The following is a 26,959-nucleotide window of genomic DNA, read 5'->3' as shown; positions in this document are numbered from 1 at the left end:
TGTGGCTACTTTTCCAAGAAATTGTCACCTGCTGAGTGCAATTATGAGATTGGTGACAGAGAGCTGTTTGCGATCATTTTAACCCTGAAAGAATGGAGACATCTCCTTTAAGGTACCACTGTGCCCGTTCTTATTCTTACTGACCATAAGAATCTTACATTCTTGTCTGAGGCTAAGCCACTCTCTCCCAGAAGGGCGCGATGGGCTCTTTTCTTGTCGAGCTTTAATTACATTGTCTAATTTTTACCCGGTACTAAGAGTGTAAGGGCTGATGCCTCCTGATCGTATCTTGGCTACGGTTCGCACCAGTCTTACTTCTCCTTTGGGTGACAAAATTAGTGCTGCTCAGGTCCATGCTCCTTCTGATAAAACTTGTGGCCGCTGCTTTGTCCTAGAAAGTCTCTGTACTGCAGTGCTCCAGACTTATCATTCTCCCAAGGCAGCTGGCCATCCTGGGAAGAATCAACTCATTTGGGCCATCTCCCAACAATTCCGGTGGCCTAGTATACGGGCTGATGTTACTGCTTTCGTAGCTGCCTGTCCTGTGTGTGCTCAGAGTAAGACTCCACGACACCTTGCATTGGGCCTCCTACAACCCATACCCAATGGAGAGAGGCCTTGGACTCACCTCTCTATGGATTTCATTGTGGAATTTCCCAACTCCCAAGGCAACACTGTTATCCTTATGGTGGTTGACTGGTTCTTAAAGATGTGTCATTGTATTCCACTTAGGAAGTTGCCCACCTCTAAGGAACTGGCTTCAATTTTTGTTCGGGAGATCTTTCGCTTACATGGGCTACCCAAGGTGATTGTCTCGGACAGGGGCAGTCAGTTTGTCTCCCGGTTCTGGCGAGCCTTTTGTGCACAGTTGGGAATCCAGCTTGCGTTCTCTTCTGCATATCACCCGCAATCTAATGGGGCCGCAGAACGAGCCAATCAGTCCTTGGAGCAATTCCACGTTGCTATATTTCTGACCATCATAACAACTGGTCTGACCTATTACCTTGGGCAGAGTTTGCTCACAACAGTGCCTTGAATTCTGCCTCCTGATTGTCTCCATTTATGGCGAATTATGGTTTCCAACCTTCCATGTTGCCTGACTCGTTTGTTCCGCAGAGTATTCCTGCATTAGAGGAGCATCTCCGTGGTCTTCGTTCCACTTGGGTACAAGTCCAAGAGGCTTTGTGTCATGCTAATGATAGGTACAGACTCCATGCTGACCGCAGACGCCTGCCTGCGCCTTCCTAACAGGTTGGGTACAGGGTCTGGCTGTCATCTCGCAACTTCCGTCTTCCTGTTCCCTCACTGAAGTTTGCACCTCGGTTTATTGGGCCTTTCCGTATTCTTTGCAGGATTAACCCAGTAGCTTACGCGTTATTTTTGCACCTAAAAATCCAAAAAACAACTTCTTTTGTTCATATACTTAAAGCGGAGCTCCACCCTAAAGTGGAGCTTCCGCTCATTGGAACCCTCCCCCCCCTCCGGCGCCACAATTGGCACCTTTCAGGGGGGAGGGGGGTGCAGGTACCTGTACAGTACAGGTATCTGCACGCACTTCCGGCATAGATATCTGCAGAATCTACGCCCCTTTCCGCAGAATCTACGCCCCTTTCCGCAGGTCCCCTGGTGTCGACATCGCAGGCGTGCAGGGCGGGTAAGTGTGCTTATTTTAAAAGTCAGCAGCTGCAGTATTTGTAGCTGCTGGCTTTAAAAAAAAAAAAAAAAAACGGCGGAACTCCCGCTTTAATATAGGGTTGTGGTGCTAAAACAAAGTTGAAGTGTCCACGATCAAAAAAACTTTTCTTCTGGCTCTGGCCAGATGGTAGTTATAAACCCTCTGGTCCAGGTTGAGGGTCCTCATGGCTTCAAAACAGTCGGCTGGTCAGAACAAACTAACAGAAAGCACTGAAAAACAGAATTGCTGGAGCTGAAAATCAGAAACAAGCGGACAAGAATGCAATGAAAATCCAATACGTAATAGAAATATGAACCCACAAGCACAAACTAAAGAGCAGTAATGATCGGAAAAGCACTAGGCTGAAAAGCGAAAATCGTCTGTCACCAAACTTCTAATAACACGAGATTAGCGGAAGGAGCCCAAAGGGTGGCACACTCGGTATTGAACATCCTCTTTCTAGTACCACAACGGTACACATGTTGTACGTCACCGCGTTCTTGACGTTCTCAAATTCCGACCAACTTTGTGTGACCGTGTGTATGCAAGACAAGTTTGAGCCAACATCCGTCGGAAAAAAAACATGGATTTTTTTGTCGGAATGTGCGATCGTGTGTACGTAGCATTCCATTAAAGAGGCATGCCCATTAAATTACATTTCTTGCATTTTTTGGAACTGCCTTCTGGAGGCTAAACATGCTTAACGGTTTTGAGAGGTATCAGACCCATAAAAGTGCATTTGAAATACAACATAATAACAGACAGGGCAGAGCTACTCTGTCTGTCACAAGTATTAGATGTACACTCAACAGCTGCAGCTAAACTATTAGTCCATAGGAGCACTTGCATAATAGCCCCTTCCGGCATGGGGTTTAGTAGCATGGATAGGACATGTGACTGAGACCTTCTTTCTCTCCACTTACTTCTTCCAGGGTTTTAAACCCAACGGTCCAGGGACAGGAAGTGCATAGAACATTTTTTGCAGGCATTTTACAAGTTCAGACAATAGAGGGCAGCAGAACCCTACACAATACTTTCCTCTAAAAAACAAACTCCAAACTATTGATAAAAGATCTGATTTAATCTTTAAGCATTTTTTTTTCATTTAATTTAACATGATATACAAGCAAAACAAAAAATTACTTGAGTCATGATGAGTGTATAATTGTTCTGCGTGGGATTCAGTAATTATAAAGTGAATCATAAAAATAAGCTTATTGGTAACATTTGCTGTGAGGTGTTCTATTCTCATTTAAGAAACAAAGGAAAAGAAAAAAAGAGAACACTTATAAATTGTGAAAGGTGTAACAGAATATGATTTAAAAAAAAACATTCTTTAAACAACAGAGATCAACACTGGCTTAAGTTAAAATGGGACTTATTGATGTAATCCCTCTGTAATGATGATCAATTTACAGAGGGGTTAACATCTAGAAAGAAATCCATTTATGTCAAGAATAATTTGTAGCTTGTTACATCAAAGTAACATTGTAGCCCAGTATATCATAACCAAGAGATTAGATTGATGGGTAGGTAGAGCCAGACACATATATGGGGAACTGTGTGTGCAATACAATAACTTTACTGAAATGGTGCATTGTGAACCAGCCCTTTCGAGATCTCATATCCTATGATTAAGCCCATTAGGCAAAATGCACGAGGGGGCAAAGTCATGGCTGACAAGGGAGAGAATGTCTGTCTGGCCCATCTGGTATCAATAAAACTTGCTATAGGTTATCAAAAAACAAAACAAAAAAAACAGCAGAATGTGTGTATGTGTTTTCAGTCCTGGATAGAACTGTTTATTATCCAGCATCATTGACGTACACCAGCCTTGTCAGCCCAGGTCTTAACAAGACATCCAAAAGTTCGGAATTTCAGTTGCGCAATCATAAAGTTGTACAGTCCTGTGTAGCACATCATTTAAAAGGAAAAGCAGCCTGTAGCACCCTCACAAATTGAAATAGAATTACCCAAATTTGGTTCTGTATGACAGTGGTCATCAACCCTGTCCTCAGGGCCCACCAACAGGCCAGGTTTGCAAGATAACTGAAATACATTACAGGTGGTGATATAATTTGCTGTTCAGTGATTGCAGTATTCTAGTCTGCATCTCCCCAAAGTAATACTTAAAACCTGGTCTGTGGGTGGGCCCTGAGGACAGGGTTGATCACCACTAGGGATGAGCCGAACACCCCCCTGTTCGGTTCGCACCAGAACCTGCGAACAGACCTAAACTTCGTGTGAATTTTAGAACCCTATTAAAGTCTATGGGACTTGAACGTTCACAATCTAAAGTGCTCATTTTAAAGGGTAATATGCAGGTTACTGTCCTAAAAAGTGTTTGGGGACCCGGGTCCTGCCCCAGGGGACATGGATCAATGCAAAAAAAAGTTTTAAAAACCGCAGTTTTTTCAGGAGCAGTGATTTAAATAATGATTAAAGTGAAACAATAAAAGTGTAATATTCCTTTAAATTTCGTAGCTGGGGGGTATCTATAGTATGCCTGTGAAGGGGCGCATGTTTCTGGTGCTTAGAACTGTCCCTGCACAAAGTGTCATTTGTGCAGGAAAAAAAGTCTTTTAAAATCACTTGCGGCTATTGTCGGGTCCCGTAATACAGAGAACACTCAATGAGTGTTCTCTGCATTAGCCGACAATTCATTCATTCATTGATAAAAAATAAATAAAAAAAAAGCGTGGGGGTTCCCCTAAATTCAATTACCAGGCCCTTCAGGTCTGACATGGATATTAAGGGGAACCCCGTGTCAAATAAAAAAAAAATTGTCGTGGGGGTCCCCCTAAATATCCATAACCAGACCCTTCAGGTCTGATATGGATATTAAGGGGAACCCCGCATCAAATTTAAAAAAAATTGACGTGGGGGTCCCCCTAAAAATCCATATCAGACCCTTTATCCGAGCACGCAACCTGGCAGGCCGCAGGAAAAGAGGGGGGATGAGAGAGCGGCCCCCCCTCCCTCCTGAACCGTACCAGGCCACATAACCTCAACATTGGGAGGATGCTTTGGGGGTCTGTGACCCCTCAAAGCACCTTGTCCCCATGTTGATGAGGACAAGGGCCTCATCCTCACAACCCTGGCCGTTGGTTGTGAGGGTCTGCGGGTGGGGGCTTATCAGAATCTGGAAGCCCCCTTTAACAAGGGGACCCCCAGATCCCGGCCCCCCCCTGTTTGAAATGGTAAGGGGGTACAAAAGTACCCCTACCATTTCACAAAGAAAGTGTCAAAATGGTTAAATAAGACAAACACACTTTTGAAAAATTCCTTTATTAAAAATAAAAAAAATAAAAAAAAGATTCCAGCGGTGCTAATCTACTCTTGCTATCCAGCGACGGGTCTCCGGGGTCCAGCGATGGATGATCATATCCAGCGACGGGGGCTCTCTCGGTCCAGCGCTGTCCATACATCCTTCTTCTGTCTCCACTCCGGAGACACTGCAGAGATCCCAGCGCTGACGTTTCTTATATTAGGAGGGCGGGGCCACCCGTAACCTGACCCCGCCCCTCTGACGCTGGAGAGGGAAGCCAGGGGTTCCCCAGTGACGTGTGGGTGACCCCGCCCCTTCTGATGTAACGGGGTCAGGGGACGGGTGGCCCCACCCTCCTAATATAAGAAACGTCAGCGCTGGGATCTCTGCAGTGTCTCCGGAGTGGAGATAGAAGAAGGATGTATGGACAGCGCTGGACTGAGAGATCCCCCGTCGCTGGATATGATCATCCATCGCTGGACCCCGGAGACCCGTCGCTGGATAGCAAGAGTGGATTAGCACCGCTGGAATCTTTTTTTTTATTTTTTTTATTTTTAATAAAGGAATTTTTCAAAAGTGTGTTTGTCTTATTTAACCATTTTGACACTTTCTTTGTGAAATGGTAGGGGTACTTTTGTACCCCCTTACCATTTCAAACAGGGGGGGGCCGGGATCTGGGGGTCCCCTTGTTAAAGGGGGCTTCCAGATTCTGATAAGCCCCCCGCCCGCAGACCCTCACAACCAACGGCCAGGGTTGTGAGGATGAGGCCCTTGTCCTCATCAACATGGGGACAAGGTGCTTTAAGGGGTCACAGACCCCCAAAGCATCCTACCAATGTTGAGGGTATGTGGCCTGGTACGGTTCAGGAGGGAGGGGGGCCGCTCTCTCGTCCCCCCCTCTTTTCCTGCGGCCTGCCAGGTTGCGTGCTCGGATAAAGGGTCTGATATGGATTTTTAGGGGGACCCCCACGGCAATTTTTTTTAAAATTTGATGCGGGGTTCCCCTTAATATCCATATCAGACCTGAAGGGTCTGGTTATGGATATTTAGGGGGACCCCCACGTCAATTTTTTTTTTTAATTTGACACGGGTTCCCCTTAATATCCATGTCAGACCTGAAGGGCCTGGTAATTGAATTTAGGGGAACCCCCACGCTTTTTTTTATTTTTATCAATGAATGAATGAATTGTCGGCTAATGCAGAGAACACTCATTGAGTGTTCTCTGTATTACGGGACCCGACAATAGCCGCAAGTGATTTTAAAAGACTTTTTTTCCTGCACAAATGACACTTTGTGCAGGGACAGTTCTAAGCACCAGAAACATGCGCCCCTTCACAGGCATACTATAGATACCCCCCAGCTACGAAATTTAAAGGAATATTACACTTTTATTGTTTCACTTTAATCATTATTTAAATCACTGCTCCTGAAAAAACGGCTGTTTTTAAAACTGTTTTTTGCATTGATCCATGTCCCCTGGGGCAGGACCCGGGTCCCCAAACACTTTTTAGGACAGTAACTTGCATATTACCCTTTAAAATTAGCACTTTAGATTTCTCCCATAGACTTGTATAGGGTGTTCCGGCTTTTCAAATTTGCTGCGAACAGTCCAAATTGTTCACTGTTCGCTGAACAGGCGAACAGGCAATGTTCGAGTCGAACATGAGTTCGACTCGAACTCGAAGCTCATCCCTAATCACCACTGCTGTATGAAATCCAAGGCAGGTCAGTCTTAAGCCTCATATACACGATCGGAGCAAAGCATCAGACTTTTGTCCGAAAGGGCGTATGCTATGAACTGAACTGCCATGTCTTGCTGTGTGCAAGACATGGCAGTTCAGTTCATGGCATACGCCCTTTCAGACAAAATTCTCGGCCAACAATTGTAGGCCAACAAACACAAACGTAGTGACGTACTACAAGGAGTTTCAACTCTTGAGCGCCACTCTTTGGGCACCTTCTGCTAATGTTGTGTTTGGTGAGCATTGATTCCGAGCATGCATGTTTCTACTTCTGACTTTTGTGTGATGGACTTGTGCACACATGATAGGAAAATCTGACAACAAACCATTGTCCGTCAAAAATTTACTAGCCAATTTTTGTTGGCGGAAAGTTGGCCAACGATTGTCTAATGGAGCGTACTAATGGTCAGATTTTATGTCATCACACAATTCCTGGATGAAAATCTGATCATGTGTACGAAGCTTTAGAATCATTGGTTTCATTTCACCAGATTAACTCACCCAGTAACTTCTGATATAGCCTAGGCAGAACTGCACAGGCTGTAGGCAGTCACATCCCATATCACCATATCATTCATATTCACATATCATTCCCATGATTACAACAAAAAGAGCTAGCATCATTCACCCCTCATCAATGCCAGTTAACTACTAGGATCCTGGGTAAACTATTTATGTCTCCAGGGCTCCCCTGATCTCTTAGGGGAGGGTTGTACATGTATAAGCTAGTCCCCTCAAAATGCTAAACCCTGACTTTAATTAAGCAGGCACTTACATCCCTCAGAAAGCCAAAGGGAACAGATGGCTGTCTAATGTACTGTCTACAAATACTGTAGCTGCTGACTTTCAAAATTAGGACACTTACTTGTCCAGGGATCCCACAATGTCGGCACCCCAGCCGATTTTTTAAATTGGATCTCTGGTGCTGCCACCGTCATTTCTTGTAGCCTTGCAGCATCACAGCTGGATCCCTACTGCACTTGCGTGATGCGCTTTCTGAATGGCCCGGCAGAGGTGGAAGGAGGAGGGGGCCGAAATTCCTTGGGACGGTGTACACAGTATATAATACAGTGTAGTGCGATGTTAAAAAAAATACTCACCATGTCCGGAAGGCCTCCAAGGAGAGGCAGATGCTCACAGGCCACTAAAAGAGGGCAAGCAGCCGCTGAAATAATAAATAATAATAAGGGACCATTCCTGCACCCAATAAGAGTAACTGTGAGGGGTTACAGTGTTCAGGCACCACCAACACCTAAGGCCTAATATTTCTGCCCCTGTTTAAAAGGAGCATGGAATTTAAATTTTTGAAATAATATTCAACAGGCCCAGTTTTTTAGCAGAGTATATAGTTCAGTCCGTATAGTATATATACTGCAATTCAGAGTATATAGTGCAGTCCGTATAGTATATATACTGCAGTTCAGAGCATATAGTGCCCTCAGTGAAGTATATATAATACAGTGCAGGGTATATAGTGCAGTGTACAATATATAATATAGTGTATTGAAGTAGTTAAGAGGAGCCCTATGACAGAATTAAGAAAAAACAGCATGGGTTCCCCCTGGCCCTTTGGGTCTGGTATGGATTTTGGGGGGTTACCACCATGCCATTTAAAAAAATTAATAGGTGTGTAGTTAACCTTAACATCTGTACCAGACACAAAGGTCCTGGTATGGAGGGGGGGGGACCCACGCTGTTTTTTAAATTATTTTTTATGTATATTGCCGGGATCTGGCAATACATTACAGCCATGAACAATTTTTAATGACATTTTTTCCTTTAGAAATGTAATTTTGCTGCAGTACTTTTCTAAACATGGGCAAAATGTGCTACTTTACAGGCAAACTAAGGGGATCCCCCAGGCATGATATTTAAAGGAATGTTTCATTTTTATTGTTTCACTTTAAGCCTTCTTAAAATCACTGCTCCTGAAAAAACTGTTGTTTTAAAAATGTTTTCTTTTCATTGACACATGTATGTCCGGGTCCCCAAACACTTTTTATGGCAATAACATGCATTTTTCATGTTCGTGTCCCATAGACTTTAACGGTGTTTGTGCAATTTTTTTGTCTGTTCGCATGTTCTGGCTCGAACCGGGGGTGTTTTACTCATCCTTACTAATTTACAAATTTATATGGATTCCTGAATATCATGGTAGCTGCTGTAACTTGGCAGCCATAACATATTATTCCAAACCTTATCTTCCACCTTTTTTCATACAGAATATTGTATAGATATATTATCAAATTTTTAATGGAAGCTTACAGTGAAGAAATAAGGAGGCTGCCATTAATGACCTCTTCCATTGGAAATGCTGTTTGCTCCAATAACATAGTAATTCCTCCTAAAACACATACTTTGAACAATCTATGCAGGTTAGGAGTTCTGACTTGACTCTGACTTTCATGAACTGTTTATGTGTTCCAAGTCTAATGCTGCCTACACACGATCAGAATTTTGGTCAGGAAAAAGCTCTGATGGTTTTCCCGATGGAATTCCGATGGAATTTTTCTCAAGCTGTCTTGTATACACACGGTCACACCAAATTTCCGACCGTCAAGAACGCAGTGACGTACAACACAGAAAAAGGAAGTTCAATAGCCAGTAGCCAATAGCTTCCGTCTCGTAGTTGAATCTGAGCATGTGTGAGTTTTTTCACTTCGGAATTGCATACACACGAATGCATTTTCGGATAGGAACTTTTTGCGACCGAAAAATTGAGAACATGCTCTCAATCTTTTGCTGGCTGAAATTCGGCCAGCAAAAGGCAGATGGAGCATGCACACGATTGCATTTTCCGTTCAAAAGCTATCATCGGTCTTTTGCTGGCCAAATTTCCGATCGTGTGTAGTGGCATTAGAGGCTTAGAAAATATGGAAGTTAAAGACAGCCAGTCAACTAACATCGTTGGCTGCTGTTTTTAAATGTAAAAAAAAAGAAATAGAGAAGACGAAATGACATCATTAGGTACCAACGAGCATGTAGATTGACACCCGGCAGATCAGATCACAGGAGAGGATTGTAGCAGAACCAAATGAGCTGATTTGTAACTGTCCACTCATGTCTATATGATATTTACTAATATGGGAATGTACACTTTACAAGCCAAGAACCCTCAGAAAAACCTTCAGCGAAACATGAGATAGATGCTTGTTACTTAAGTTTAAATCCCTGTGACTCTTCTTATAATTCCCTGAACCCACACTTTTACAGGCAAAATAAATACAAATTGCACAAATTGCAAATGTTAAATTAGGGGAAAAACTGGGTTTACTCGAACATTGCAAGAGAAAGTTTAGAGTTGCAGAACTGGCTTTAAAGAGGAAGTAATCCCTGATGGGTTTACTTCCTCTTTGATTCCCTGCAAAGGCAAAGCATAATGGACTACTATGCATCGCATAGTAGCTCATTATGTGTCACTTACCTGACACAGGAGCCAGCGAAGTCACTGCTGTCCCCTGTAGTCCGGAGCATCCATCTTCTCGGTGGGTCTCGCTGCTACGCCGCTGTCATTCAGCGAAGCCGTGATGACGTCACTCCCGCGCATGCACACGGGAGCCGCCACTCGCGGCATATCTCCGTTGACAGTGGCGCGCTCAGTGCGCATGCACGCCGCTGTCTACGGGGCATGCGCCGTAGACAGCGGTGCCTGTCTTTTGTCAAATATCTCCTAAACCGTGTAGGTTTAGGAGATATTTCTTGGACCTACAGGTAAGCCTTAATCTAGGCTTACCTGTAGGTCAAAGTTAGTTGTAAGGGTTTACAACCACTTTAAGGGTCCAGTTTGCTTCTGTCATTGAATAATGAACCACAAATAAGACAAAGGTTTTTGTAAATGTTTGATTGAAGGAGAATCCTATAGATGAACCACTGTCTGCAGTGTCCACCCAGCAGGAACTTATCCCTGGAGTCTCAAATTTGAGCACAAGAAAGAAGTGTTTGGCACAGTATATATGTTTAAATGCTTGAACCTACAGTATTCAAAAGATTTATAGAAAAAACATGCAAATAAATGCACTGAAGGGACGCCCCCTTGGACTTTAAAGGGCAGGAAAGAGTAAATAGAAAATAAATATGTATAAAAAGGCACAAAGGTGCCAACTTTATTAATATACAAAAGTAGAAAGGTTTAAACTACAAATATAGCTGTGTCAAGACTGCTGTATATTGCACGCAAGCAAATAGCTCACCTATGGCTGACAGCTCATAGCCCTTCCACTAAACAGTGGATTGAACAGGTTAACAATACACTTAAAAAAGAAAAAAATTACATATCAACACAGAAACACGGTTAAAAAATTCTATAAAATTTGGCAGCCATGGCTGGACACCCCAGGCATGGCACCCTCACAACTAGTACTGGACAGGCTTCTCCAGATGTAAACTACCAGGTATTTGTGGACACCAGTCAATTATATGTACCATGAAAAAAAAAACACCATATAGTAGTAGTATGGATTGGGGAAACAGAAACTACTTTTGACGTTATCCCCTCGGGGGTTCAACCAAAGAATCAATCTGCAGTGACGTATTTGATTTTTAGTTGTGTGAGAAGACATCAGGTTAGTTTACCTTCTCATTGGAAGGTTATTGATTTAGCTATAAGTCTTTAGGTGTTGTCAAGAAATACCAATGTGTCAGGTACCGTGTCTTTTCATATATGTATACAGTGTATAGCACCAATAACAGAATCGAATACTGAACGTTTTAAATGCTATGATAGGATTGTCAGGATTGCAATTTCGGACTAGAAGTGAAATTAATACATATTATACTGCTGGTATCTGACTTATTGTAACACTTTGATGTATCTGTCTGTACTGTACATTAATTAACATGACACAATAAAAAACGTTTCTGATAAAAGAAAAAAGAAAGGTTTAAACTGAACATAATTCACTTATAATAAGTGAATTATGTTCAGTTTAAACTCTTCTACTTTGCATCCCTTCAGTGCATTTCTTTGCATGTTTTTTCTATAATGCTATGTAGGATATTGGCAGGTCAGCACACTTCTCAACTCTTATAATTTCTCTATTTCATATTCAAAAGATTACTGATGTACAAATTTTAGCAAGGTTTACATTATACATGTGCATGGTAAGTGGCTGAGGACTATCAGCACTTGCATATCCAGGGGGAAGAACAGTTTTTATCATAAGATTTCAACTTTTGTATGGGCAGTGGTTATATCTTACCTATCTATTATTACTTTAAAGATTTATTAGTATACGGATGCTATTTATTATACAGTTTGTCTATCTATGTGCTGCCTACTTTTAGACTGTATAAATTCACACAGGTAAGCATTTCGTTATATTGTGGCTAAGTTTTTAACACATCCACCTCGCAGCACTAGGGTTGCCGGTTCAAATCCCAACCATGACACTACCTGCCTGGAGTTTGCATGTTCTCCCTGTGCCTGCGTGGGTTTTCTCTGGGTACTCCAGTTTCCTCCCACACTCCAAAGACATGCTGGTAGGTTAATTGGATCCTGTCTAAATTGGCCCTAGTTTTTGTATGTATGAATGTGACTGTAAGCTCCTTGAGTGCAGGGACTGATGTGAATGTATAATATAGATGCGAAACACTGTGTAAATTGACAGCGCTATATAAGTGCCTGTAATAATAATAATAATAATACTTGGTACTGGTACTTTGTGCATAAGACAAAGAACATTGAACCTCATTGATATGTGCAAATAAACTGGGTATCCCCAATCATGCGCTCCTAAGGGAAAGCACACCTTCCAGAAACATTATACAGACTGGGAGAGATTTACTAAATCTGGTGCACACAGAATGTGGTACAGCTGTGCATAGTAACCAATCAGTATCCAAGTTTTTATTGTCATAGCTTAATTGAACAAGCTGACGTTAGAAGCTGATTGATTACTATGCACAGTTGAACCAGATTCTGTGTGCACCAGTTTTAGTAAATCTCCCCCCACTGTATCATCAAAACCAGTTCCGTTCAGCACACCACACATGCAGCGTGCTGGCAGGCAAAGGGATTGTCCACTTTGCAAGGGAATTTTTTCCTTAGCTTAGCAAATGTGGTAAAAATTCACTTTGCAATCACGTGCAAGAAAAAAAGATTGCCTTTAGTAAATCAACCTATGTATTCTCTATCGACAGTCAGAGCTTTGCAAGCATTACAATAAAGACATTTCTGCCTAGAAACAATATTTATCAATACTCATCAATATTCAGTATTTTAAGAAAACTACAAGCAAATTCTATGCATCACGCAAGCAAACTCAAACACAATTCAAAGCACATTTTCTCTTCTCTTTGTGGATACTATCACATCTTTGTAAAAATGCCATAATGGTTATTGGAAACTGCACGTTATGTTTAACATAGTATACTATACACTGTTTCTTTAAAGAAAAAAGAGGTGCTTAATGTAAAATTTAAGAATTACATAGAGATGTATTTTCATTAATGACTACCTACATATTATCTATCTGGATGAAATCCAGGGAATATACTGCATTCCAAGTGTTATGTTTTGGTCTTGACAGGTATGTACATATGGCAAATAAAAACCTTTAAACAAAAATGCCATAATGTATTCCTTGAAACTGGAAAACTATGGGAGTTACTTACTAAAGGAAAATCCACTTTGCACTGCAAGTGCACTTGGAAGTAAAGTTGCTGTAAATCCGAGGGGGACATGCAATGAAAAAAAAAAAAAAAAGCATTTTATCTTGCACATGATTGTATGATAAAATCAGCAGAGCTTCCCCTCATTTCAGATCTTCCCCTTAGATTTAGGGTGACTGCACTTCCAAGTGCACTTGCAGTGCAAAGTGGATTTGCCTTTTCGTAAATAACCCCCTATGTGCTTTATTACTGCGAAAGGTAAATTATAACTTTAATAATTACAGTCCATTTACACACATATTTACTTGCTAGCAGTACGTCTCGATTAATATTATTGGTAACAGGAAAAAACATTCTGTTAGAGGAAATGAAACCGCAAGCACATATGATGTAATAATATAAAAACGTAAAAAAAAAAAAAAACACTAATGCCAATAGTAATAATTACTGTAGAGTCATCATAATACAATTTTGAAAAAAAAAGTTTTCTCTTCTATAAGCTTGGTTGTTATATAAAAGATATCAGATTTTTAAAAGAAAACCAATAAGAAGATGAAATGCTACTACAACTGTGTTACTACTAGTGCTAGTGCTAATAACATCTACTACTGAGACATATGTTTAATACCATTGTAATTAAAGCCATGAAATGAAAGGCATTTTACTCTTACTGTGGTGCTGTTTGTCTTGCAGACTCTGTTAAGCATACACGGATTTAAGAGTGCTCTGTCCCAGAGAGCTATATGTCTTAACAGTGAACATGTGGGAGTGACCTCATCTGTCAACTCTGTCTGCAAGGTTTTGAATGACAGTCACTATTTTAAAGGAGCACACAAGTCATATTTCACTTAATTTCTAGGATGTCTAAAGCTGCCTCTGGCTGCATAAGGATAGAATGCATTTCAAACAGCTGACAAATGTCATCCTAACTTTGTTACTATTGACTGCGCTGAATAAAATGTACTGTCACTTGATACAGAACTCAGCCTTCGGGCAAATAGTTATATTATGTCCCATAGTTATGATATTATGACCAGTTTCTATTCAGTAAGCTGTTTGCCTTCTTTATAATTAATTCAATATACTGTAAAAGTACTATAAATGATTCTAAACACAGGTCTTGACTGTAAGTATAGCTCCAATAATATCAAAAACACATTAACATTATAAATGTATTATTATATTTCATAAAAAAATTGAGGAGACCAGGCAAAGATGCTGCCTTAGAATTCATGAGATCTTTATTGCCGCTATTAAAAAATAAAAACAGGAGGACTTTACAACAAACACTAACCACTAAAGCGAGGTACACGCTTATTCCCCGTACACACAATTGGACATTGAGCAGACATTCCGATAACAAAATCCATAGATTTTTTTCCGACGGATGTTGGCTCAAACTTGTCTTGCATACATACGGTCACACAAATCTTGGCGGAAATTACAAACGTCATGAAAGCAGTGACACACAACACGTAAGACGAGCCGAGAAAATTTAAGTTCAATAGCCAGTGAGGCTCTTCTGCTTGATTCTGAGCATTTGTGGAACTTTTTGCATCGGAATTGTGTACACACGATCGGAATTTACAACAACGGATTTTGCTGTCGGAAAATTTGAGATCCAGGTCTCAAATTTCAGTGTGATGGAGATTCCGATGGAAAATGTCCGATGGAGCCTACACAGGGTCAGAATTTCCGTCAACAAGCTCCCATTGAATCCGACCGTGTGTATGGGGCATAGCAGTTTTTTTTTTTCATTCAATCCAGTGAGTTGAATGGAAAAAAAAACTGAGGAGCTTACTGTCCTAGCTATGTGATGTTAGTACAGTGATGTCCCTGTTGAGCTATTGTGTTTCGATAATTGACGGCAAGCACTGATTGGATGCCGATCTGCTGCTGTTTTTCCAACATGCCCATTCGTCAGAAGCCAGACTCTCTGTTGGACAGGCTGAATGTCTGTTGGTTTCTGTTGAACTGGCCAATATTCAGCCTGTGTGTATCAGGTTTTAGATCAAATCAGCTTAACAAGTGAGAATTTGGCCTCATTTATAGTGAAGGTCATTGCACAAATAAAGAAAAATAAATACCCAAGTTTAAAGGTCTTTCTTCCTAGTTGCTACCATTGTGCTTGATGATGGTTGTTCCTTGACAAACCGAAGAACTGTCAGCTTAGGAAACTCTCAGCAAATATATGAAATACGTCTTTAGTCCTCCTTTAGTGATTATATTTTTTCATTGAAAGGCGTCGCCAAGGAGTCAGAGGAAAGTTTTAATTAGGCCAGCCATACACAGTTTGAATCATGGCTGGTTCAGCAGGAACCAGCCAAGATTCAAACCATTAATGGGCAGGCTTAATGTACCAAGTTGATTGATCGATCAACCAGCCTGCCAGATTCCCTTCCGATAATCGCTAGTAGCTGTTATAGCTGCTATAGCTGCTAGTGATAATTGCTGTCTTTTCTCTGCATGGACGGCTTTCCCCACCAGCTCCTGCACCCCCTCCCACCAGGAGAAGACATTTTCTCAGCAGGAGGGATTCCTCTGTCAACACTGACTGTGGTTGCAGGAAAGAAATTCACACCGTCTATGGCCGGCCCTAGACTTGTAGTTTGAGTACCAACCCTATCCAGCTGCTGGGTGTGAGGGGGAGGTTGATGGGTGAACCTGCAGAAAGGCTATAGTGCTAGGCAGTGCTAGTGCGAATTGGATGCGGTTTTCTCAATGCATTTCCATACATCGGATAGTGCAATTCCAAGTGTAACAATGTATCACCCTTGATGTATAACCTTTCCTAGCCTAATTTGTCTCACCTTGTATATACCACAGCTCATATTTTAATTCATTTTCTATATGTTTTGTGTCTAACCATCCTTTGAAATAAAAAATCTGTGATTTTTTTACAAAATATTTGACTCCTATTTGCTGCTAAAAAGCCCCGTGGGGAACTTTTCACTTTTTTCTACAGCAATGGTCTGATGAAGCGCACACACGGTCAAATTGTCCGACGGATTTGTTCTGTCGGCCCTTTGCTGTCGAAAAGTCCAGCCATGTGTACACGGCATTAGGATCCTTTCACACGGGTGTTCAGTTTTTTAGTTCAGTTCAGTTACTTTGTGTTTTGTAAAAAAACAGCTCAAAACTAATACAGATGTAAATTTTTACATCTGTTTTCATGTCAGCTGACATCCATTTTCTACAAGAAAAAAGTGACTGAACTGAACTTCAAACACTGTATATAGCTGGTTGCCAAGGAGGGGGTCAGGAAGCTGAACAGCTGAATGTAAAAAAAAGATTGCTGGCAAAACAAATTTGTGAAAAAAAACGGTGTGGGGTCCTCCCCCCAGGTCCATACCAGGCCCTTCGGGTCTAGTATGGATGCAAAATCCATACCCGACCCTTATTCGAGCATGCAGCTTGGCAGGTCAGGAAAGGGAGAGGATGAGCAAACAGCCCCCCTCCTGAATCATAGCAGGTCACATGCCCTCAATCAGGGGAGTGGGTGCTTTGGGGCGCCCCCCACCCCAAAGCACCTTGCCCCCGTGTTGATGGGGACAAGGGCCTCTTCCCGACAACACTGGGCTGTGGTTGTCAGGATCTGTGGGTGGGGGCTTATCAGAATCTGGAAGCCCCCTTTAACAAGGGGGCCCCCAGATCCCACCCCCCTATGGGAATGGGTATCGGGTACATCGTACCCCTACACATTCGCCCCAAAAAGTAGTGAAAAGTAAAAAAAAGAACAAGAGCCAATTTTTGACAAATCATTTATTAAAAAAGAAGCCCCGAGCCGTCTTCTCCCAGTGCCATGTTTTCCCAGAGCCATCTTCTCCCGGTGCTGACTTCTTACGGTGTTGTCTTCTCCCAGAGCTGTCTTCTTCCTCGCCACTGCTGTCTTCTTCCTTACCACCTTTGTCTTCTTCCTTGCAGTCGGTTACCCGCTAAAAACACGTCACGTGTTGTCACAAGGGTCTCTCTGGGTGATGTCATCAGATAGCCACGCCCCATGGCTATATAAGAGGTGCCAGACAGGGGTGGACAACATAAAGGAGGAAGACTCAGGAGAAGAGTGGCTTTTTTGTTTTTATGGCTCAGGGAGAAGACGGCACCTGGAGAAGATGGTTCAAGGCTTCTTTTTAAATAAATGACTTGTTTGTGTGTTTTTTCCTTGTCCGATTGTCGCAATACTCAAAAAATTGCCGTTGTCGTACAACGCATCTATGCCGGCTGTCGCAGGTAGGGCTTCGGCTCCCTTTTTTTTTTTTTATTTCATGTTTACTATGTCACTAAACACGATATCCTGAAATCACGAACCACTCACATTACGTATTTTTCAATCATGTCACCCATACTCTTTACCTCAAATGTCACTACTCCTTTTTCTTCTTGAGAGAAGTTGTTGTCACTCGTTCGTGACATATCGGTCATGCCACGTCAGGCACCTCATTTCATAGACATTTCATTTCAATCGGACGACTCCCTAATCATTTCTAAAAATATTCGAATCGTTCGAATCATTTCTAAAAGTCACAGGCGGCTGCTCGTCATGTCAAACTCTAAGCAGTCCGAGTCATTTCAAATTCATTTCGAATCATTTCAAATCATTACGAGTCATTTCAAATCATTTCATATCATTTCGAATCATTTCAAATCATTTCATATCATTTCGAATCATTTCAAATCATTTCATGTCATTTCGAATCATTTCAAATCATTTCATATCATTTCGAATCATTTCATTCATTTCTGTCACTTACCGCGCTCCGATTCGAATCTAGTCGCATCCCTGATGCACCGATTCGCTTCGGTGTGCCCCAGTTTTCGGCCTCATTTCAGTACATGCTCCAGAGACGGAGTCACTCGCAGGTTCAGGCGCAGTCCCTGATTCTCGTCTTTGTCATGGCATTTCATTTCTTGTCACGTATTACGCTCCGATACGAATCCAGTCGCATTTCAGGTATGCACCGATTCGCCTCGGTGCGCCCAGTTGTCGGCCTCATTTCTGTACATGCTCCAGAGACGGATTCTTTGTTAAACCATCGGTCCAGACGTTGATTCTTCTCTCTGTCATGGCATATAATTTCTGTCATTTATTACGCTCCGATTCGAATCCTGTCGCATTTGTTGATGCACCGATTCGTTTCGGTGTGCCCAGCTGTTTTTGCCTCATTTCAGTACATGCTCCAGAGACAGGATTCATTTGTCAATCGTGGGCTCACCCTCTGATTTTTGTCTTTGTCATGGGTATCATTTCCTCTCCCCTATCACGCTCCGGTATGAATAGTCACACCTGTGTACCAAATTCGTCTCGGCGTGCCCTAGGACAGGCCTCATTTCAGTACATGCTCCAGAGTCCGTTTCGTGCTCAGTCGCAAGATTACGGCATGGCGATCCGGACCTCTGTCATGGCAGATTTACTCACTGTCACGTACTGCTTCCCGGTTCGAATCCAGTTGTTTCTTCAATGTTACGATTCCTGCCGGGGGCCTTGCTCATCTGCCTCATTTCACTAAATTGCCTCATTTCAATACATGCTCCAGAGTCCGGTTCGCTGTCAGTTGCATCTGCGACACGACCGAATCGCACCTCTGTCATGGCAGACGTTTCATTTAAAGGCAACATTTCATTTGTTTGTTTGTCTCATTTCATTTCATTTCATTTCAAAATCTCACCACCCCAATGAAGTCACTATTTTTAGCTAGCTATCTGTAATCAGGTATAGAACTCTCAACAAACTTTGCCCTCATATTCTCAGGTCAGTCGAGTTTCAGTAGGTCCACCTTGCACCTGTTCGGACGGTGCCTCCTTAGGTAAGAAAAAAAAAAATGGAGAAGGCGCACATGAGCGGAAGTGCCCTTCTCATTAAGTATGTATATCTTCAGGAGTCACCAGCAAGTCTTGTAATCCATGTCACCCTTATATAGGTTCAACTCAGAGAGAACCCAACCCCGAGGACAAGTAGGCTCGCCTAGGCCTGGACTACGCCACCATGTCCCTGGCCGGCAGTGAGGATCTCACACCCCCATTATCTCCATCTCCAGTTTCAGAGAGTGGCAGCCTGCGGTCCCCCAGAGTATGGACCATTCCCAGACTGACAACTGAGCTGAGGCGCAGAGGTGTACCCTTTCCGGCGACAGCCAGAAAGGCTGAGCTCTTCAAGCTCCTCTTTCCTCCTCTAGCTGCGGCAGGAGCTAGTACCCAGCAGGCCTCCCTGGGTTCTATCGCCTCCTCGATTTCGCAACTCCATACCCTGGTATCTCAGTTTCAGAGGTCCAGAATCGGGTGGCCCTCATCGAGACCCGCCCGCCCGTTTCTCCTCCAGTACCAGCAGCCCAGGCAGTGACTATCCCACTCACAGGTACCACTGGGTGTACTTCAGTCGTGTACCCTTCTCATCTGGTACCGGCCAACGTCAGGAAGGGCATCTTAGAGGGCAAGGATGTCAATCTTGCTTCTCTACTCATCTCCATCCACGATCTTGCGGAGAATAAGGCGTACACATGGGGGGATGTGTCAGTGGCCTCAAAGCCAAAGACCCCAGGCTGGACAGAAAGCTTTCGGTCACCGAATTCACGTTGGCCTTCGGCATGTTGAGGGATGTTATCTGCTCAGCCTCGCCCGCCCGTTTCTCCTCCAGTACCAGCAGCCCAGGCAGTGACTATCCCACTCACAGGTACCACTGGGTGTACTTCAGTCGTGTACCCTTCTCATCTGGTACCGGCCAACGTCAGGAAGGGCATCTTAGAGGGCAAGGATGTCAATCTTGCTTCTCTACTCATCTCCATCCACGATCTTGCGGAGAATAAGGCGTACACATGGGGGGATGTGTCAGTGGCCTCAAAGCCAAAGACCCCAGGCTGGACAGAAAGCTTTCGGTCACCGAATTCACGTTGGCCTTCGGCATGTTGAGGGATGTTATCTGCTCAGCCTCCCCCAGCAGGAGAGAGGAGCTGGATCGGTACCTCCACGCAGTTGTAGATCTGAGCTACAAGTACGGCGGTTTTTATGACTACCACCGTCCCTTCTCCGCTAAAGCGGCCGCCAGGCTCTTCCAATTCCAGATGCCTACTGACTGGAGCATCATGGACACTGAGCTGTTTTGCCACCACTTCGCGGGCCTATGGTCTCCCCTCTGCGCAATTTGCCAGTCGGCTACCCATACCGCCACCTGGTGCGCTAACTCAGTAGCAGCCCGGCCCTCAGACAACCCTTCTACTTCGGGTACTGCTCAGGGCCAACAGGCGCCTGCATGCCTGCCGGGTCGACGTCTCATGGCTCAGCTTCTACCTTGCTGCTCATCCCACTCCCTCACTGTCCGTCTACCTTGCTCAGGGCTTCACCCAAGGCTTTCACACTGGACTCATCTCTCTCCCTCATCTCACGTACGAGTGCCGGAACCTACGGTCAGCAGCTATCGATGAACGAGCCATAGATCAACTCCTACAGACAGAGTTAGAATGGGACTTTATCATAGGCCCTTTCACCCAGCCCCCCTTCAACACCTGGAGAGTCAGCCCTATTGGGCTTGTCAAGGGCAAGTTCTCAAATAAACTGAGATTGGTGTACAATTTGTCAGCGCCTCATTCCTATTCTATCCCCAGTCTAAATTCCCTCACCCCCTCCGAGGAGTTCTCTCTTAAGTATGCCTCCGTAGACACGGCCATCCAGGCCATTCTCAAGACAGGCACGGGCACCTGGCTCTCCAAGGCCGATATCTCGGATGCTTTCAAGCTCCTTCCCATCCATCCATCTCTCTGGTGCTGGCATGGCATCAAGTGGAGGGAGCTGTATTATTTTGCCACCAAACTGACCTTCGGGTCTAAAAGCAGCCCCTGGCTCTTTGAAACGTTCGCGCAGTCACTCACGTGGATCCTGCTACACGTGGCCCGGTGTCAGGGAGTCATACACTATCTGGATGACTTCCTTCTGATCGAGCCACCCGGCTCACCGCCAGGAGACCTGGATAAATTAAGGGTGGTTTTCAGGAACCTCAATGTCCCCATTGCCGAACACAAGCCATCACCTTTCTCGGGGTTAACCTAGACACCAACACCATGCAGGCCAGCCTCCCCCCGGATAAACTGGCCCGCATCAGGGCGGTCCTGAGGGACTTCACCCACTCCAGAACTTGCACCAAGAGACAGCTGCAATCCCTTCTCGGCATGTTGAACTTTGCCATGCGTATCATCCCTCAGGGTCGCTCCTTCGTGTCACGCCTACTGGTCTTACTGTCCCTCACACAGGATCCGGAGCAGGTCCTCAGCCTTGATCCCGCGGCAATAGCGGACCTCTCTATGTGGGAGGAATTCCTGTCATCTTGGAATGTCCCTGTTCATTCCCTCCATATCTTCCCTTTCACCCCAGGTGGTGACCGACGCGGCGGCCTCCACAGGCTTCGCAGCAATTTTTGGCCACCTCTGGCTCGCAGCTCCCTGGCCTCCCCAGATACTGGCGATACCCGGCTTCTCCGAAAGATCCTCCCTGTTCGAATTATATCCCATCATAGCAGCTGATCGGGCCAAACTGTAGCCTTTTCAACAGATAATTTGGCCACTGCAGAGATCATTAATAAAGGCAGGTCCAGGTCTCTAGTGATGATGTCCTTCCTACGTCGGCTGGTTCAGCTCTCATTATTGTTTCAATTCAACATCCACTGTTTCTTTATCCCCGGTAAGTCCAATCGGGCAGCGGACGCCAGCTCTCGCTTTAATTTTGTCTCGTTTTTCGAACAGGTGCCCGAAGCCGAACCAATATCAGCAGCTATCCCGGACTGGTCTCAGATGACCCTGGACTAGCCCCACACCTCCTAGCAGCAACCCAGCTCATCAATCTTTCCCTCTCACGTAATACCCTCAAGGCCTACCAAATGGCCTGGAGGGCCTCCAACCGCTTCATGACACATCACAGCACAGAGACATCCTGTGTGAAACAAGTCCTGGCCTTCATCTCCTATTGCCACTCGGAGCTCGCATTATCCTACAATACGATCCGGCTGTATCTAGCCGGTGTCCAACATTTCATGTCCCTCCAGGACCCTGCTGAACCTTCATTATTTTCTTACCATGCCGTTCGGGCTGTCATGCGCGGCGTCCAGAAGCGCCAGCCAGTGGCCAGCACCAGACGTCTGCCTATCACAGGAGATATCTTCAGAAATATGTCAGATATCCTGGCCACGTCACCTTTTGGTCTACATCCTAGCATCATCTTACAAGCAGCCATACATATGGCCTTCTACGGCTTCTTATGGCCAGGCGAGTTTACCTGTAACAACCCCGCAGAACGCATGCTTTGCAAACGCCACCTGGTCCGTTACGAAGACCATTTCATTTTACACCTAGCAGTCTCCAAAACTCAGCAGGTTGGCTCTGGTACGGACATCCATTTCTATAAGACCGACAACAGCTGCTGCCTGGTCTCCACTCTCGCCCGCGTATTGTCCCTTCTGGCCGATCAACCAGACACGAGCCCGCTCCTGCCATTCCATACCAAACCTCTAAACGCTGCCCGGTTCATGGAACACATCAGGATACTTCTACGTATCCTTCTGCTCACTACTCCGGACATTCGTTCCGTATCGGGGCAGCCTTAACAGCCTCCCGCCAAGGGGTCCCGGACCATGTCATCAAGAAGTTGGGCAGATGGAAGTCCACCTGTTTTGCCCGCTACATACCCAATCCACAAGTTGAGATGGCCCAGGCCTTCGTCAAACTCACCCAGTAACTAAACTAAAGTCAAATAAAGCACAATCCCTACCTGAATGTTTTTGCCCCCTTATTTTGGTATACCGTACGTTAGACCAGGGCACACTTTCAGGTCCATTTCAAGTAGTGAGTTTATGTTAACCCTGTTTGTCATCCTTATCCGTACCGGCCATAGGGCCCTGAACCATAAATAAGAAGGTCAGTATGGTTGCCTGGAATTATGGGAGAAGCCCGGAGGGGTATTTAACCAGCCCGTTCGGCTGTCTTCCTTGTCGGTTCCTGTGCGTGATACCCACCCTCCCATCCCCCTTTTTAGGGCATTTCTCAAGCATTATACTCCTCATGAGAGTACTCATTTCACTTCATTTCATGTTCATTTAATCCTCATTTCTTATCTAGGGTATGCCCCCTTATTTTGGTATACCGTACGTTAGACCAGGGCACACTTTCAGGTCCATTTCAAGTAGTGAGTTTATGTTAACCCTGTTTGTCATCCTTATCCGTACCGGCCATAGGGCTCTGAATCATAAATATATATATATATAAATTGGCCTATACCTTGTGATCACTGTGACCAATCACAGAGATTGTGAACATAAACACAGGCTGCATGTTACAGCTATCGACTTCTTCTTACATAGGGAGCAGTGTGAAAGGAAGGAGGGCCGATCTGTACCCACAGTGAGTTACTGCGGTGCAATGTAACACACACCAAAACAACCTTTTTTGGTGTCCTGATTTGCTAGCCACAACAGTGTAACTGTCATATCACAGTGCAGCCATCCACTATGTCCTTGATTGTTAGCCACATCTGTCCCAGTGTCAACAGTGCTGGCAGCAACACCTGTACAAATGTTATAATTACACCAGTACCTGATCACTGTCAAACCAATACTTGACCATCGTCACACCAGTACAGTGTCGCCAGGGCAGCCATCAACATCTGTGCCAGTGTCACCATCAGACCAGTACCTGTTAACCGTCAAACCAGTACTTGATCACCGTCAAACAAATACAGTGTCAACAGTGCAGCCATCAACCTCCATACCAGTGTCAATGTCACTGTCACACCAGTAACTGATAAACCTCAAACTAGTATCCGATCACCATTACACAAGTACAGTGTCACCAGTGCAGCCATTAACATCTGTGCCAGTGTCACAGTCACATCAATACCTGATCAACCTCAAACCAGTACCTGATCACTGTCACACACTTTGTCACCAGTGCAACCAGCAATATCTGTATCAGTGTCAGACAATGCACACCAGCAACTATGTTCATGATCACTGTAACACTAGAACAGTGCCTCCAGAACCAATGTAACTTGAAGGCCAAGTCCTTCAAGTTAGAGAGCAGAAGTTCAGTAACCAATCCAGAGGATGAAAGGGTCCCAACAACAATAATCAGGCGCTCTGAACAACAGCAGGCAAGCACCAAAAGCACAGTATATCCTGATGAAGTGGCATGCATGAGCAGTGCAGTACACCTGGATGAAAGGCCAAGTATAAGTTGTGGGGTGTCACATCAGCAACAAATAATTAGAGCTCATTCTAGTATTCCAGAGACACTTTCAAATACAGTGTCACCAGTGCAGCCATCAACATCCATACCAGTGTCAATGTCACTGTCACACCAGTACCTGATCACCCCCAAACTAGTACCCGATCACCATTACACAAATACAGTGTCACCAGTGCAGCCATTAACATCTGTACCAGTGTCACAGTCACACCAATACCTGATCACCCTCAAACCAGTACCTGATCATTGTTACACCAGTACATTGTCACCAATTCAGCCATAAACATTTGTACCAGTGTCACTGTCTTACCAATGCACCTATCGCTCTGCATATGACAAGTGTTACAAAAATAGGCCACTTACTGTATCATTTTTTTCCTCCAAATTTTCTCTGATTTATACTGCAAACAAATGAGTATCAAACACTATATCCCCAGTAAACGTGCCCGATAATTATAAACTTTGTGAGAGGGCCACAGGGTACACGTATGACTTCCGTATGTCTTTTTTAAAATCTTTTTATTCAATTTCTTAACACACAACCAAAACAAAACACCACAAGACATTATACACATTGAATCAAAAATAGAATAAAACAGTTTCAAAATCCGATATAACAATTATTAATCCAAAGGGGAATTCTTTCCCATTTCTCATTTGGGAACATGCATATTATAAACAATGGCTCCCATGGGTATTCAATGCTGCATATGGTTTGTCCAGCCACTTTGCCCACACTTTATCATACTTACTAGGACAACCCCTATTCATACAAGTATCTCTATACAATGGAAGATTATTATTTACTAATTGTTTCCAATACGAAAGCGTAAGGGACCGAAGTTTCTTCCAATACAACGCAATAGCTTTTCTTGCGTAAAATAATGTTATATTAGCAAACACTTGCTCTGACACTGTAGGAAGAATAGTCTCTACCAAACCCAATAAACAGATAGCCATAGAAATCGGTAAAGGAGCAGAGGTGATAGAATTCAATAAATCCACCACTTCCACGCAAAAAATAGCTATTTATGGGCAGGTCCAAAAATAAGTGTAAAATCCCCCTGGATCGCACCACATCGTCAGCACTCTGAATAACATGCAGGATTTATCTATTCTAGTCTGAGTGAAGTGATATATGCTCTATGTACCAATTTATACTGGATCCTACGATCTCTCAAAGATATCAAAGATTGCAAAGGGAAGTCCCATACACACCTCCAATCCTCCATATCTAAATCTGGTATATCTCGCACCCACCTAGCTCTCAGAACCTCTAATGGCATGATAGAGATCAATATAAGATGAGAGTACAATCTCAAAGTGGGCTTATCCAAGCACTCAGACCTAAGCACTAGTTCTAAAGTAGATTGTCTAATCATTAAACTATCCTGTGGAAAGTGTGCATGAAAAGTGAGAGGAAGCTGAAAATATCTAAATAGATGGGAACTTGGAACATTAAGGCTGGGTTCACACTGCTGCGGGGGGAGATCCGGATGTGATTCGCACAGCAAATCACATCCGATCTCCGTAGCAATGCGAGTACAGCCATACAGATAGTATGGCTGAATTCGCAGCGCTCCCGCAGCAAACTCGCACGGGACCCTTTTTTGGGTCCGCAACAGAATCGGATCGCATGGGGGTTCACACCATGCGATCCGATTCCTGTGCGAGTCGGCAGATCGCACTGCGATATGCGGACGGATCTGGGGGTGTCATTAACATAACATTGACACTCCCAGCCGTCCGCATAGGGCAGTGTGAACTGCCGGCGGGAGGTGTGCGATGCGGGAAAACGCTGCGGATTCGCGGCGTTCCCGCATCGCTAAAGTGTGAACCCGGCCTTAAAGTCAAAGTAAGTGTTGAAAAGGTAGATCATTTCCGATTAGTAATCACCTGAGAGAATATTTTTATATTATATTTAGTCCATGCAATAGGCTCTGGTGTTTTAAAAAATTTAGGAAGAGTAGGATTAAACCATAAAGGGGCACGTGGAGAAAAAGCCCCCTTAGGATAGTGCTCACATCTAAGACCAGCCTCCAAGGCTTGAATAGTAATGAGCATTGAAGGAGTCAACTGATATGGTGCCCTATGGCCTCTAAATAAGAGAACCTAGAGAGCATCCATAGAGCCTACTATTGCGGCTTCCACCTGGGTAGAGGGATTATATGTATAAGAATTCAGCCACCATGCGGCTGTAACCAACTGAGTGGTTAAAAAGTATTTATATAAATCCAGAAATGCTAGTCCTCCTTGTTCACAAGTGCGCATCAGGGTAATTAATTTATACCTGGGGTTCTTTGATCCCCATAGAAAAGATGAAAAAAGTTGGTTTAATTTTGTAAAAAAGGACATAGGGAGCCACTGGGGGGAGTGTCTAAATAAGTTCATAAACTTTGGTATAATTTTCATTTTTAAAAGATTAATACGTTCCAACAGAGACAA

General features: G+C 43.9%; 2 protein-coding genes across 3 annotated transcripts in view; one reads left to right on the top strand and one right to left on the bottom strand.

The window, feature by feature from the left end:
• The window catches only part of LOC143973907 (protein FAM240B-like), an 86,628-nt gene extending 72,525 nt beyond the window's left edge, over positions 1 to 14,103 (bottom strand). Inside the window, exon 1 of one of the 2 annotated variants that reach the window (XM_077474790.1) lies at positions 13,967 to 14,103. In XM_077474790.1, the coding sequence (XP_077330916.1) occupies positions 13,967 to 14,002 (36 nt within the window). In that variant the 5' untranslated portion in view covers positions 14,003 to 14,103. The other variant, XM_077474791.1, reaches the window with a different exon arrangement.
• The window catches only part of LOC143973906 (uncharacterized), a 148,013-nt gene that overhangs the window by 37,667 nt on the left and 83,387 nt on the right, over positions 1 to 26,959 (top strand). The gene's annotated exons all lie outside the window — the stretch shown is intronic.

The sequence above is a fragment of the Lithobates pipiens genome, unplaced genomic scaffold (assembly GCF_037356315.1).
Source record: "Lithobates pipiens isolate NorthernLeopardFrog02 unplaced genomic scaffold, aLitPip1_a1.2 Scaffold_13, whole genome shotgun sequence".
Classification (NCBI taxonomy): Eukaryota; Metazoa; Chordata; class Amphibia; order Anura; family Ranidae; genus Lithobates; species Lithobates pipiens.
Note: the sequence above shows the minus strand (reverse complement) of the source record. Positions and strands in the feature narration are given on the sequence as shown.